General features: G+C 32.4%; 2 protein-coding genes across 4 annotated transcripts; one reads left to right on the forward strand and one right to left on the reverse strand.

Annotated features, from left to right (window-relative positions):
• The first annotated feature begins 1,701 nt into the window (after positions 1-1,701).
• LOC127259250 (putative late blight resistance protein homolog R1B-16) lies at positions 1,702-4,677 on the forward strand. The gene has a single exon (XM_051286449.1). The coding sequence runs from the start codon at positions 1,803-1,805 to the stop codon at positions 4,509-4,511; it is 2,709 nt and encodes a 902-aa protein (XP_051142406.1). The 5' UTR covers positions 1,702-1,802; the 3' UTR covers positions 4,512-4,677.
• A 431-nt stretch (positions 4,678-5,108) lies between these two features.
• Positions 5,109-13,700, reverse strand: LOC127258958 (uncharacterized). 3 transcript variants are annotated; one of them, XM_051286069.1, is made up of 3 exons: positions 13,358-13,700; positions 13,133-13,246; positions 5,109-5,613 (listed from the first exon to the last, which is right to left on the reverse strand). In XM_051286069.1, exons 1-3 carry the CDS (start codon positions 13,545-13,547, stop codon positions 5,480-5,482), a joined length of 438 nt encoding a protein of 145 aa, XP_051142026.1. In that variant the 5' UTR covers positions 13,548-13,700; the 3' UTR covers positions 5,109-5,479. The 3 variants fall into 3 exon arrangements, with proteins under 3 accessions (XP_051142026.1, XP_051142033.1, XP_051142018.1); XM_051286076.1 differs by lacking the exon at positions 5,109-5,613 and adding an exon at positions 10,947-11,139; XM_051286061.1 differs by lacking the exon at positions 5,109-5,613 and adding an exon at positions 10,947-11,139 and having other exon boundaries at positions 12,934-13,246.
• Between the last annotated feature and the right edge of the window lie 2,869 nt (positions 13,701-16,569).

Raw genomic sequence — 16,569 nt, forward strand, 5'->3', positions numbered from 1 at the left:
GACCCATTAAACTTCCCCAGATCAAACTTATACAAGGACATCTTCAATAAATGAGATATGGCTCTGATACCACTTTTTATGAGAAAACGAGAAAGAAAGCAAATAAAGAACACAGAGGTTTTACGTGGTTCGGTGACGGTGTGTCAACCTACGTCCACGGGCAGGAACCGGAGAGATTTTATTATACTGATTAAGAGATTTACAATATGTCATCCGACTAAGAACCATAGTTGTCTATTTATAAGCACCCCAAAACACCCTAAACCCTAAGCCCATTTGTTATTAATTAGGATAAGCCCAAAAGGAACCCTGCCAATTGAAACAGCACTTTCGCTTTGGTTTAGGGTCAGGTAGACCGCTAAATCCAAGTCACGTTTCAACACACATATTGTAAAAAAAAATTTAATCAATATATATATTTCTATTAGACATATTATTAAATATTTAGTTCTCACTATCTAAATAACTGGTCTATACTACTTACATTCTCGTGCTCAAACAAAAGACAAAATCTTAAATGGGTCGGAGAGATTATATATATTAGTAATATAAATTGCATTATTATTTTTCTCAAAAGAAATTATATTTCCTCCGTCCAAATTCAAAATATATTTTTTACTATTTTCATCCGCCACACTCAAAAGTATATATATTTTATTTTAGAAAAAGTAATTATATACTAATATCAAAATATCCTTTTAATTTTTACTTAAATTATAAATATATTATTACACATGTAATTAGTTTGGACGTAAAAACCAGTGAGAGAATATGCTTAAAATTAGTGTTATTGGCAGACATCCATAAAATAACAAGAAAAGCAAAGCACACGTCAATCCATTGTCTGCATGCAACCGAATAATCCAAAGAATTTCTTCTCTTTCTCTACTCAGAATTAGGAATGGTCGGAGAAATGTATCCTATTTATAATATTTCCATTGCATTTGTTTAGTGTATATTTATTGATATTCCGACATGGTAAATCATCACTTCAACAACATCCAGTTTATATCCCAACAGAAACTACTACTATCTATGACAAAATGCAAAGCCAAAGTAACCATGAAAGAACTTTTTATCTTATAATACTCTCAAAAGAACACGACCAGAGAGGATTAAATCCTATGAATACTTGAGAACTCCACGACCAATAGTAATGTGCCCTTCTCCTCCCATGCTAAAATTACTCACCACACACCCTTATAAATATCACAGGTTTTATGGACCATAGATTAAAAAATCAAAATGAAAATATGAGTGCGGTTGGAGACTTTCACAACACGACGGAGGAAAGGGCATAACTTCACCGTCCAAGGACATGCAAGTCTCCCACCTCACAAATCGATGAAGATCCAAAGAAGAGACATTCGGGTGAATTCCGGACTCTTCAGCAGCCATATCAGGACAAAGAGACTGTTGAAGTTCTGAAACTTTACAAATCTTGTATATTAATAAAACTTTATGTATATGATGTTATTTGATTATTATTTTTTTGAAAAAATTACTTCAGATAATAATTTCAGAAGTTTCAAAAGTGTCATATAAATAAAATTAAATAAATGAATTATCAAAATTTTGTTTTCTAACTTTAGCCTAAACACAGCCGACAAGCCCACTCCAATTGTTTTAACAATATTAATAATCTATACAAAAGTTTGCCAAAAGCCAATCAAATATTATACTACAAAAGTTTGCCAAAAGCTTCTATAGTGCCGCCAGAGCTAACCACTGTGTGCAATGCCGTCTTAGCAAGTCAACGGCAAGAAATCAGTCGAAGAAGAAGAAGAAGAATAGCGTTCAAAATGGCAGCAGCTTACGCAGCTCTATTATCTCTTACAAACACCATCACTCTCGAGCAGACTCCACGCCACCCTCAGATCTCCATCGACGACGATGGAGGCCTCATCGAAGCTCTCCAAGAAAGAGTCGATTTCTTTGTCGGATTCCTCGAAAGTGGGCCGAAGAAGGGAGCCGATCATTTCGAGAATCAGATTGCCGAAGCAGCATATGCAGCAGAAGACGCCATCGAATCCTACATGGTCGATCGAGTTCTTTCTGGAGATCATATCTCTGCAGGAGACTACGAGTCAGCTATCTTATGCCAAAATTTGAGTACAGTAATACAAGAGATGGATTCGATCAAGAATGAGTTGGAGCTGCAGATTAATAAACTGGATGACCAAGAAGGGAGTTCATCACGTGCTCGGCACGGACAGAAGATCGAAATTGAAGATCTGCATCCTGGCAGCTCCATGTCTACTATTTCATCAAGTAAAATGGTGGGATTTGAGGATGAAAAAGCTCGAGTCATGATCATGCTTACAGCATTCGATTCGAAGCCTTCGCGGACCGTTGTCCCTATAGTTGGGATGGGCGGAGTTGGTAAGACTACGCTTGCTAGAAACATCTTTCAAGATCACCTTATCGTAGAACATTTTGATGTTCGTGCGTGGGTTACGGTGTCTCAAGAGTATAATGTTGACGAAGTTCTTAAAAGAGTCCTTTCGAGTATAAAAAAAAACCATGAAGAAAATGAAAATTTAGGGGAACAAGTGCACAAGAGTTTGTTCGGTAGAAGATATTTAATTGTGCTCGATGATATGTGGAGTATCAATGTTTGGAATATCGTACAACGCTTATTCCCGGATTGTTGTGATGGAAGTCGAATTTTGGTGACATCTAGGCTTTCTAAACTTGTGGATGAATTAAGCACTTGTAAAGTTGAGATGAAGAACCTAGATGGAGAGGATAGTTGGAGTTTACTTCGAGAAAATGTTTTTGGCCAAACTAGTTGTCCTCTTGAATTACTAGATGTCGGAAAGAAGATTGCACGAAATTGCAGAGGACTTCCTCTGGCGATTGTTGTTGTTGGAGGACTTCTTGCGAAGTTCGACAAAACTATAGAATATTGGGCGCATGTTGCTGAACTATCGAGCTTTTCCGCGTATGTAGAGGATGATGAACATTGTGCAAAAATACTATCTTTGAGTTACAATCACTTGCCTATTCATTTGAAACCGTGCTTTCTTTATATGGGAGTATTTCCCGAAGATTACAAGATTCGTGTATCTAAGCTCGTAAATGTGTGGATCGCGGAGGGTTTTTTGAAGCCGGTCCGAGGAATGAAGCTTGAAGAAATAGCTGAGAAATATTTGTTAGATCTTATTGATCGAAATCTTATAATGGTTCATGAATGGGGATCTCGTGGGAAAGTAAAATCTTGCGGCGTTCATGATCTTTTGAGGGAGCTCACTTTGCGGGAAGCTCAAAAACGGAACTTTCTTTGTGTCGTAAGAGCGAATAGCTCTGACAATCCACCAAACATGACAAGCCAACGTCGCATTTCTATTAGGCTGAACAAGAAAGAATTTCCATGGAATATTAATTCCTTGCTATTGAAATCACATCCTCGGTCTCTCATTGTAAGTGACTACAAGGTATTATCCATGATCTTGAGATCCAATACTTTCGAGTACTTGCAATCAGAATCATTTTACTCTTTGTCCGAGCTACGAACAAATAAGAAGTTGTCGAGAATCTTGAGGTCCCTTATTTTCGGACTGTTGAGGGTAATATTTGTGATCGATGAAAGTTTCAATTTGAGGCTTGAGTGCGACTTACATGTTTTGTTTAGTCTTGTTAACTTGAGGTACATTGATTGTGTCGGGAAAAGAAGGTTACCTCAAACATTGGCTTCTTCGTTCGACCTCATGAGGAATCTACAAGTTCTCATTGTGAAGAATATCGAATATCAATGCGATGAACTATCTAGCATTTGGACCTCGCCTCAAATTCATCATGTAAGAATTGAGAAAACTTCTGTCCCTGAACGTCCGCTCGATGAACAGAGACAACATCCTTCGATTGTCCTTGAGAATTTGTGGACACTAAAGGGATTGAAGAACTTCAGATTCGACGAAGGGGTTGTGAAGAAAATTCGCGATATAAACAAAATGAATGTTACTTACGTTACAAGGAATGAAAACTGGTCTCAGTATAGTCTCCATAATCTTGGCTGTTTGCAGAAGCTCGAATCGTTGTATTGCTCTTTCTACGGTCCTAGGAAGAATCTAAAGAGGCTGCTACAGAATATATCCTTTCCCCATTCCCTCAAGAAGCTGTCCTTATATCGCTGCGCATTTTGGGAAAATATGACCGCGATCGGTTCATTACCAAAGCTTCAAGTGCTCAAATTGCAATATTGTTACTTCGATGGAGCTGAATGGAGTCCTGTCGAGGGGGAATTTCTTAGCTTGAAATACCTGTACCTGAAACAGGTTAATCTAGCAAACTGGAATGCGGATAGCGCGAATTTCCCACGTCTCGAACAACTTTTGCTTCATGAACTAACAAGCCTAAATGAAATACCTTTGGATATTGGAGAAATTGCGACGCTAAAGTTGATTCAGTTGGAGTATTGCTCCAAGTCCGCCGCCTTTTCAGCTCAAAACATATTAGAGGAACAGGAAAGCCTCGGCAATGATGGACTTGTTGTTAAAATTTTGGACTAACGATTATAATCTCATGGCCAAGCAAAAGTTCCTCGCCGAAACAGAGTAAGAAAATGTGTTTAATTTCAAAAAGTTGGACAAGGAGATATATATATATATATATATATGTGCGTGTGTTTGCTCGATATTATTTCAATTATTACCACCAGTTATTGCAATTTTCTCTCCTGAGAATGATCTGTCTGCATATTCTGTGCAAGATTAATTTGATATATATTTGCACAAATTGTTGCTGGATCTTATTTTAGTCTTTTGGATTTCATTATCTGCTTGAATAATTTATTGTTTCTTGATTGATTTTGCTATAAAATGAATAACAAACATAGAACTCACAGCTAACCAAAATTGAGTGTGGATTAGCTAACACTCATCCAAAATTTATATACTAAAAGTCGGTACAAGAGTAGGTGTGTTATTGTTGCGAATCCGAGGACCAAGAACAGAACAGGGGATGTGCTGGGCTTGCTTTCTAGTGGATAAACTTCAAAACATGTTTCTATTAAAGTAGAAATGCATCCTAATTTAATGGAATTACAATCCAAAATGAACATGAAATAATTATAAATAAAATATGTCTTTTAAAACTGAATGTAGTAAATAATAATTATAGAATATGCTATTTAATTTTGAATCATATCTTAACACTCCCTCTTGATTCAAAAGAGCAAACATAAAACTTCGACGGGAAGTGAACATGCTTATCTCGAGGAAGTGACTTGGTTATGATGTTAGCTACTTGCTCATGTGTACTGCAATACTTTAAAATTATTAAATTCATAAACACAAGATCTCAAATAAAATGTACTCGAATATCAATGTGCTTTGTCCTTCCATGGTAGGCTGGATTCTTCGACATAGAAATTGTTGCAGTATTGTCGCAAAAGATTTCCATTGGTTCAGATTGGACTTGAGTAAATCTTCAAGAATACGACATAGCCAAACTGCTTGACAAGTTGATGTTGTCGCTGCTACGAATTCAACTTCAGACATTGAAAGTGCCGTGGATTCTTACTTCTTTGAGCCCCAACACATCGAACCAGATCCAAGACTAAAATCGTAAGCATAGGTGCTTCTTCTATCCTCCAAGCAATATGCCCAATCGCTGTCCGTATAACCGATTAACTTGAAATAAGATGCATAGCTATACCATAATCTAAATTGGATTGTTCTAGCAACATACTATAAACACTATTTTTGCAGCACCAAAGTGATGAGCAATGTCTCATGGGTATGCATCAAATAAATCAATCATTCAATCAAGCTTTTGAATTGTTTCTCGTTTGCTTGTTGATAACCATCATCAATATGTAACTTCTCATTTAAGCATATTAAACATTTTCAACAAATTGACAACATACTTTTGTTGAAACACAAAAATTCAATCGTGATATTGCTTCACTTCCATTTCCAAAAGATATTGCAACTTGCCTAAGTCGGACATTTCAAACTTTGTCGTCATATGGACTTTAACATCGTCAATGACAGAAGGAGATGAACTCATATAAATCATATCATCCCCATATAAATCATATCATCAACATAAAGGCAAAGAATGAGAAAATCATTTTTACCTTGCTTCTTCATGTATTCTTACTTCGTTCAAATCAATTTTCACAAAGATAGGAATCTATCTTTTCATACCATACACTCGAAGCTTGTTTTAACCTACAAGGCTTTGTGCAGCCTGTAGACTTTCTCCTCATTACTTTCAATTATAAATCCTTCGGGGCTGAGTAACATAAGCCTCCCCCTTTAAATCACCATTTAAAAATGCTGATTTCACATCAAATTGCTATATCAATCAATTTAAATTTACAGCCATTGCTAGAAGGATTCTCACAGTCTCAAATTGTGTGACGGTAGAAAAAGTGTCAACATAATTAACTCTTTGCTATTGTGTATAACTCTTGGCCACAAGTCGCGCCTTATATTTTTGAACAACGCCATCAACTCCCTACTTTGTTCAGAAAACTAATTTAACTTCAATTGGTTTTTTTTTTTTTTTTTCCTTCTGGCAGATATACCAATTCCCAATTCTTATTCTTTTTTAATTGAGGTGATTTCATCCTTCATTGTTGCACTCTATTTTTCTCTTTCCCTTCTTCTTGAAGGGTTATAGGATCACCTAAAAATATAGCATAAGAGTTTGCATATATACCATCAAATGATCGAAACCTGAGTCGAGGATTTTCATCATCATAATTACTTCTGATCTAGGTGAATATGGTGATGACAAGCTTGAAGAATATGGTGAAGGCGGTTGCTGTATGTCCCTTCCAATGGTCTCCTTTTCACCGAAAACTCTAGCGAGAGCGTTCCTTGAATTGTTATCTCATTTCCAGCTTGCTTATTCATTAAAAACCACATTCCTATTTATGATAACTTTGTCCGCAACAGGATCATACAATCTATAGGCTTTAGATTGTGAACAATAGCCAATAAAAATGCATTTTGTTGATTTTTCATCAAGTTTTCTATGATGAGATGCATCAACTAAATCATAGGCACCACAACCAAATACCTTCAAATGGCTTAATCTCGATTTCCTTCGATTCTACATCTCATATGGCGTGCGATTCAAAAAAGCCTTTGTGGGAGAAAAATTTAGCAAATATACTGTTGTCGCTACTGCCTCAGCCTAAAAAATATCTAGAAGTCCTTTGGGTTTCATCAAGCTTCTTGCTATCTGCACGACTGTTCTATTTTTACGCTGGACAACACTATTTTTCTCCGAAGTGTATGGGGTTGTTAATTCTCTTCGTATTCCATGCTCATCACAAAATTGATAAAAATTTATGAGATAAAAACTCACCACCTTTGTTTGTACGCAACACCTTAACATATTTTTCGAATTGATTTTCCATAAGAGCCTTGAATTTTTTGAACATGTCGAATATTTTTGACTTGGCTTCTAGAAAATAAAGTCAGCTCATCTGAATGTAATCATCTATTAGCAACAAAAAAAACTTTCCCCAGTCGAGAGATTTTGTTTTTATCGGTCTTACCAAATCTACATGTATAAGCTCAAGCCAAGTAGATGCACGTAATCTAAATATTTTGTTTATGTCTAATTACACATGACAAATTATCAAATAAGATGGCATATTCACTATCAATGAGTTGCTCAACACTCAATAAATTTTGAGTTAACATATGAACAAAACGTAGGAACAAAGTAAACATCATAGATGAATTTACTCTGATCATTCATGACTTCAACGATGCCTCTGCCCTCAACTTGCATTTGTTTATCATCTTGGAGCCTTACTTGTAATTTGTAAGTTTTTTCAAGCTCCTAAAACAACGACTTTATCCCTGTCATGTGATTACAACAACCACTATCTAAAAAATATTATTTCAAGTGGTTGTATCACCTCAGCAAATCATAAACAACTTGACTTCGTTATCTCGCTGTTTAGCATGACAAGCCTAATTTTCTCACTTCCAATAATAAATTTTTATATGTCCATACCTTTTACCGTAAAGGCATTGCATATGACTTTTATTGCCTCATAAATTATTACCACAATGGTTATTGCTTCTATCATATAAAGAACTGGTCTATACTACTTACATTCTCGTACTCAAATAAAAGATAACATCTTAAATGGGACAGAGAGAAAATATATATTAATAATATAAATTGCATTATTATCTTTGTCAAAAGAAATTATATTTCCTCTTGTCCAAATTCAAAATACATTTTTTCCTATTTTCGCCCGCCACACTAAAAAATATATATATTTTTTTATTTTAGAAAAAGTAATCATACACTAATACCAAAATATCATTTAACTTTTACTTAAATTATAAATATACCATTGCACATACAATTACTAAAGTCAAAGGATAAAAATGTCAAAACCTCTTACACATTTTAATTAACCAATAAAATATTATTACTTCTAATTTACTACAAAACAAAGAAGCATTTCATTTAGGACGGAGGGAGTATATAAATAATAAATTCATACTTAAATCATAATTAAATATAAATCATATCATATATATTTGAAAATTAAGAAATATATAATCCATCCTGCATACTACTAATTTTTTTTAAATCATTTTTTATTCTAATTCGTTTTTATATAATACTCTGTCTCGGCTATCGTGTCCGGGTTACTGTAGACACGAAAATTTAGAAAAAAATATAATTAATAAATAATTAAAAATATATTAGTAAAAATAATTATCTTATAAGATGAATAATTATATATTAAGATTAAGATAACTAATTAGTTTAATTAAAATTTTAAAAAAATTATAAATTATAAACTTTAAATGAGATTAAGGTGTTTAATTATTTTTAAAAAAAAAAGGTGACTTAAGACAGACAAAAATAGTAATATGGACCCAATAGGTGGAACTAATGAATAATAAACATACTAATAACTATTTATAAGAATATATTTTTTTTCCCATATTTGTTTTCTGCAAAAAAGTAAAAACTAAAAAATAAAAAAGCTATAGTTATCATTTATCAATATCATATTACTCAATAAAATTTAGAATCTTTTTATTTATTAATTCATATATAATAGTGGATCATATTAATAATTATTTGTAAAATTATAATTCCAAGTTGGTTCAAACAATAAAAGAAAGAGCTATAGTTAGTATTTATAAATATGAAATTTATATTAATTAACACATATTTTCGCTTTTAGATCAAGAATACTTCCATCGTCCCATGATAGTTGAACCTTTTAAGTAAGGACATGGTATTTAAAGTAAGAATATTTTAAAGTTGTTATTATTTTATATTATTTTTATATATTTAATAATATTGATAATTTTAAAGTAAATTTAATATAAATGATTAAAAAAATTAAAATATATATTCAAATATTTTAAAAATTATATAGCAATAAAAAATATGTGCAATATGGATATCATTTTGTAAAGAATAAAATTTTATTTAATACAAGTAAATAAAAAATACTTTTATTTATTTATAGTTAACATAAATTAATTTTTATAAAAGATGTGGAGTTTTAAATATAAATAAAAATATTTATTTTATTTTTTAGGAGAGAGATAAAAATAAAAGAATTTTGACTACTTGATTTATGATGTTATATGTTATGTACTTAAGTGGATTTATATTTTTTAAGTATGCTTTGATTTAGTAAATTTTATCCAAAATAGAAATATATCAATTGTTATGAGACATTCAAAAATAAAAATTATATCAATTGCGGTGGGACGGAGAGAGTATTATAAATTTAATACTCCATTTGATACTTAATCAAATATCCAAATAATATTGAATTAATTATATTGATTACAAAAATTCTAAAAGTATAAAAATAATTTTAATTTGTTAATAATTTTAATAAAAGTAAGTAATATTAATAATTATTTATAATATTATTTTTACCTCATATTGCTTTCAACAATAAATATTTATAATGATCAATATCATATTAATATATATATATATATATATATTTAAATGATGTATGACATATTTGTGCAAAATAAAATCTTATAAAATTGACACATTTTATTACACATAATGATCAATATCGTAGTAATATTTTATTACACATTGACTTCAACAAAAAAAATAAAATTATAATTATTTGTATAAATATGACAATTAATATTAACTTACACATGTCTTATCTTTTAGATTGCGACCAAAAAACTTTTTTATAGTAGATATTTTATATATAATATTTACTCTCTTCGGCATGTAATTCTGCGCTCATTTGACCGGACACAAATTTTAATGTAAAAATATACTTTTTTGACTTTTTGTACTTTTAAAGTACAAGAGCAAAATAGTCATTTATAGTATAACATAAAACAGTGATACAAGTAATTACAATACTTAATTTTTTAATTATATTAAACATGTTTAAATTTTCTATATTCAAACAAAAAAAAATGAAAAAGAAAAAGAAAATCTTTTATTCCATAGCCGCAGTAAAATTAGATTTACTTTATTTTTTTTAACAATATACAATCCTATATTAGTGAAAAAATTTTCCTCCAAAATGTAGCAAAATTAAGAGCAAAAAATAGCCTAGAATACACTAGGATCTTAAATGCCAACAAAATAAATTTTCCTCTAAAAATCACCATCTAATTCATTTCCCAAACATATGGATTAATGCCAAATAAGTTCCCCCCAAAATACAACAAAATTAAGAGCCAAAACCAGTCTATAAATACCCAACATTTTTGCATTAAATACACTTTCAAATCAACCATTCATAAAATCTTTCTACTAAAAATCTGATCTTTCCATTAGAAGTTACAGAGGAGGAAAGAGAAAGGTTTCAAATCTGAAAGCTGAAACAAAAACTTTGGTGGCCCAATTTCTTCTCGCACACACCAAAGACGGAAAGCTAGAACGAAGAAGGATCAACGAGTGCGCAAAAATGCTAGCGATCTCGAGGAGTACAGTTTCTAGCATATGGAGGGCAAGTAAGGTTAAATTTAGTAAGGTTAAAATTAGTAAGGGTGAACCTATTGTTTTCCAAAAAACTGTGTGGTCACAACATGCAGATAAAGAAAGGTTTGATCTCGTGATGTTTGAAAACATTCCTTTAAAGAAATGGTCAACATATCGAAGAATAGCGAAAGAGATGCATGTAAGTAGGCATGTAGTTCAAACCTGGGTGAAAGAGGGGCATATTAGGTCACATAGCAATGCTATACATCCCGAGTTAACCATAGGCAACAAACTATGTAGGCTAAAATTTTGTTTGAATGCTTTATTTTACAAAGAAGAAGAGAAGAAATTCACATTCAAATGCATGGACAATGTAGCTATACATCCCGAGTTAACCATAGGCAACAAACTATGTAGGCTAAAATTTTGTTTGAATGCTTTATTTTACAAAGAAGAAGAGAAGAAATTCACATTCAAATGCATGGACAATGTAGTGCATATAGATGAGAAATGGTTTTATATCACAAAAGAGCATGATAGGTACTATCTTACCCCTGAAGAATCCGACCCTTATAGATCATGTAAGAGTAAGAAATTTATCACAAAACTTATGTTCTTATGTGCTTTTAGTCGACCTCTATACTCAACCAATGGGGAGCTACTTTTTGATGGGAAATTGGGAATGTTTCCCTTCACAAAAGTAGAACCAACACGACGAAATAGCAAAAACAGACTGAAAGACACTCTTGAGACCAAACCAAATGACACTATCACAAAGGCAGTCACAAAAGAATGTCTTATAAACCAGGTATATATATTCACTTTCAGCTATTCATCATATAGTGAAAAATGAGACAGCCCTTTAAATTCATTTATTTTAATACATGCAACAACATATTTTCATTTTACACCGACACTAACATAAATGTCATGTATATTTTGAACATGCATTTCAGGTATTACCAGCAATAAAAGCAAAGTGGCCAAGTCTAGCATCGAAAAATATCAATATCCAACAAGATAATGCAAAGCCACATTCAAGATGACGATCCAGATTTTAGAGAAGCTGCACAGTCTGATGGATTCAATATCCACCTTGTATGCCAGCCCCCTAACTCACCGGATCTTAACATCAACGATCTAGATTGGTTTACGGCAATACAAAGCCTACAAATAGAAACATCATCACACACAGTGGATGACCTTGCACGTAACGTGCAATTGAGCTTTGATGGGCTAACTCACACAACTTTGAATAATGTGTTTCCAAGCTTGCAAGCCTCTATGATACAAATTATAAAATGCAATGGGAATAACAATTATAAACTCACACACATGAACAAAGAGAGAATGATTCGTGAAGGCACACTTCCAAAAAATTTAGACGTTGAAGAACAAGTTGTCAAAGATGGTTTACAGTTTCTAAGGTTGCCCGAGAATGAATCAGTAAGTGGAATAGATATAAATCTTTTGATGTATAAAATGTTATATGCTAAATTATGTCTGAAATGCTTAGTACATAAGGTATGAAAACTTTAGTTTTTTGCCAAAGCTATATTTTGAGTTAGAAAATGCAATGTATTGATTGTTTTGTGAATTTTTGTATGTACTAAATTAATGAATGACGTCCAAGGATGAATGCAGAAAGGTTTTGCCATTTTGATTTTTTAAACTTGAATTGGAGAATATTTTGAAAATAATCATCCTTCAGGCAACCAAACAGGCCTAAAGGCATGCTGATGACATAATGCCACTTTAGCAACTTAACAAAACATATGTCCATTAATGATGCAAAAAGCCAAAAGCCGCCTACAACAATTTTTCAATTGTGGGCAACAGATGGGGTTGCATCTTAATTAACCAACAAATCCTTCACATTCAATGGGCATTAATCATCACAAAGTACGATATTTTCAAGCATCAAATAGAAGCTTCATTTATCTCGGTCAAATTGCTGAAAACATGCCAACAAATGCACAAAAAAGCCCTCTCCCAGAATGTATTAATTAAACATACCCCACATCAGTAAGTAGAATTATCGCACTAGGCACCCAAATCAAGTACATTTCCACAATGAGATCCCTCAACTCTGGGTGTCTTGGCCCTCTCAAAGGGCCCCAAATTCTCGAGAAATTATCAGTATACGGGGGACTATCAAGCAAAGGAGCAGCAACAACATCAACTTCATGATCAGTAATGGGTAAAAGAATTATACCAGCCAGAGGAGTATCAATATTGTGGTGAACCATATTTTCTAAAGTTTCCATCACTACTTCATCCGAATCGATCGCACCCACAAGATAGGGGCCAAATCCATTGCCATCATACCCTTCCAACAAAAATCACAAGAAATAGAAACAAAAAATTTAATTATTGTTGTTCTTCCTTAAGCGAAACCAAAAATCAGTTCAAATAAAAATATTAGGGCACAAGAACAAACCCATTTGTGATGAAGGATGAGAATCGAACCCCCCAGTAGAAAACAACAACGAATCCGACCAACCCACCGCCAACTTCGCCTTCTTCATCACCTTTTCGCCGTTTCTGGCGTCGACAAGGTAAGAGTTGCGCAAATCATCGATTTTTTCTTTCTCTTCCACAAAAGACATTAAATCGGAATTTTCATCCATGAGATCAATGGGAAAGTGCGAGAGAAGATTCCGGCAACAAAGACAACAAGCGAACAACTTGAAACTGATCAGAAAATCACGAACGACCGCGATAGGATGAAGCCCTAAATCGCCATGGAGGTGAACGATGGAGTGAGAGATCGAGAAACGAAAAATAACGGTTGGGTGGGTTAATGAATAGCTGGGTGGGTATAAATTAATTAGGTTTGTAAGGTTAAATTTAATTTTGGTTATTAATTTATAAAGTGTATTTTAGGATTTGTAATTAGTGGTGTTTGATGAGTGTCATTTTTTGTAAATATATGGGAACATTGGGGATAAAAATTAAGAAGGGTTGGTGTACACTTTTACTAAATAAAGTATGAAAATATTTTTGAATGACAACCAAAAAAGAAAAACGAGCACATAATTAAATGACAAAGGCAGCATTATTTTTAGATATCTAATTATTTGAATAATATGTATACTTTATCATATAAAACACTCCTAAATAGCACAAGTTACAACTAGTATATATATATCTTTGACAACTGATAAAGTTGAATTTTTTCTATTTTTAAATTATTTTTTTTGCCCCCACCATTTTTATATATTATTATACTAGCTTATGACTCGAACAATACAAAAGAATTTTACTATTAAACAATATAGTATTTAATTAAATTTTTATTAACTTCGTTTACTTTTTAAAAAAATATAAAAAATAATTAATAATAAAATCGTATATTAATTAATAAATAATGTGTTTATGTGTTAATTTTTAATGTATTGAATTAAAAGAAAATAAATAAAATAAAGCAAAAGTGGAATCATAAATTGTTCAAATTAAAATACTATCATTTACGTAAAAAAATATGTTCTCCCTCCATCCCTTAATAATCTATCCATTTTTCTATTTTGGTATGTCCCATAGCAAAGTATCAATTTTTTTTAGTAACTGTATTTTCTACTAACATTAAAAATACCCCTACAATTTACAATATATTACACAAATGTCATTCCTTTTATATAACACAATACTAATAAGATTATTTTAGTGTTTTCTACTTTATTCATACCACACCTCAATATAATACTAATATTTCTAAAACTTCGTGCAAAAAAACAAATGAATACATAGATAAGGGATGGAGGGAGTATTAACTACAATGTAAATTAAATTTTTTTAAAAAAAAATCTATTATAATAATATCAAATAAATTTAACAATCTACTTTAATAATGTGGGACAAAATATAACTTTATAAATTTAATATTATTTGTATCATTGACCTAGTATCAGTACTCACTATCAAAAAAATTGTTTTATGCTACGGCCGAAAATTCGTAACAAAAAGCCAATTTTCGTGCAATTTGCGTATTTGCTACGCCTTAGTGACGACTTTTATCCGTAATGTGTACTCGCGTAATGAATGTTTTTTACCACACACATTTTCGTAACTACTACTCTTGGTCAACGTTCCTTATGGCAAGCTTTTTGTTACGATATTTGTTACAAATTTTTGCTTGTAATAAAAAGTCGAGCTTTCCAGACATGTGCCAGGTCTTTTAGTCACGATATTTATTACAACAGTGTCTCGCGTTACCAAAAAATTTTACTCTGATCCCTTGTCAGAGTACGCTTTTTGTTACGATCTTTTGTTACGTCATTGAAGCCGTAATAAACAATATATTCTCTTATAGTCACGAAACCGGCCATAACAAAAATATTCCTTCATATTTGTTACGTCCAAAAACCACTTTTCGTTATATCATTTCATTTTTTTGTCACGTCATTTATTTTATTGTTACGTCATTGAACCATTAACAAAAATATTCATTCTTATGGTCACAGAACCGGTTGTAACAACAAACACGAAAACCAATATTTTGTTACGTCATTTCTCGTTTTTGTTACGAAAAATAGCGTCTCATAAAAAAGAGTAGTTGTGGAACAGTTGAATTTGTGCGTAACAAATTAACCTGTTGTGATCTTTCTTATACAACCATGCTATAAATATTACGATCGGCTGCAAACAATAAACACTATAAGGAAATCCCAACATAGGATATTAACATAACAATATTTACTAGTCGATGTCCTCCACCAAACAACAAAGTAAATTAACCCATCAAACAAGGCTAGAAACATCTCCACTTCGACATTATATTCCACCAAACACAAGCATTGCAAACATCCAACCTAGTAATAAGCAAGTGGGGAAATCCATCAATCCATAGCAACAATTCTTACCACACAAAAGATACATCCAAATTTCTATGCATCTATTCCATAGGTATTTCACATAGCCATTAGAACCTACCATCCAAGCACATCCACGACATGCAATTGATAATGCAAACAGAGGCAAAACATAAAGAAACCGGTCGATATGCTTCAGGAGTGGCGCATGAGCTGCAATTACCAACATAATAAGGTTTAGTTTAAGTAATAATTATTTTAATTTTGGAAGCGATACGTGAAATTTGTGAAAGTAGATTTATACATCCTTATAGTTCCACTCAATAGAATCTTCACCGACCACCTCGTGAAAGGTAGTCGCCCCAGCAATTGTCGGTAAAATAAGGGGTGTGTCTGGGACTGTGGCGGATGTAACGAAAACCTTGACCAGGGAAAGTGTGCCACCTACAACATTCACAAGAGCAATTTAAATGTATGTACTTCACCGTATATATCAACACATTAAACTGTATGTATAAACATGTCATAAATCATTTGAAGTGTATATTTCCCAACTTATATACCACGAGTATGTACATTCGGACATGTACTACGATACATGATATTTGACCCATTAATTAGGCACCAAACTACACTACTTTCTAATTTTCAATGCGTTTGTAACTCGAATTATAAACCAGTCATCCACCAATAAAACCTATGTAAAGCAGCAGATCATGTACAATATTAAAATAATAATTTCAATAATTAATAAATCCTTATGGTTACCCCCAAATAGGACTGCTCCATGTATGCGTTGTAGTATCATGCCATTGGAGATTAATTATCATTTCTGCACTAA

Source organism: Andrographis paniculata, unplaced genomic scaffold (assembly GCF_009805555.1).
Source record: "Andrographis paniculata isolate CXL003 unplaced genomic scaffold, ASM980555v1 Contig14END, whole genome shotgun sequence".
Lineage (NCBI taxonomy): Eukaryota > Viridiplantae > Streptophyta > Magnoliopsida > Lamiales > Acanthaceae > Andrographis > Andrographis paniculata.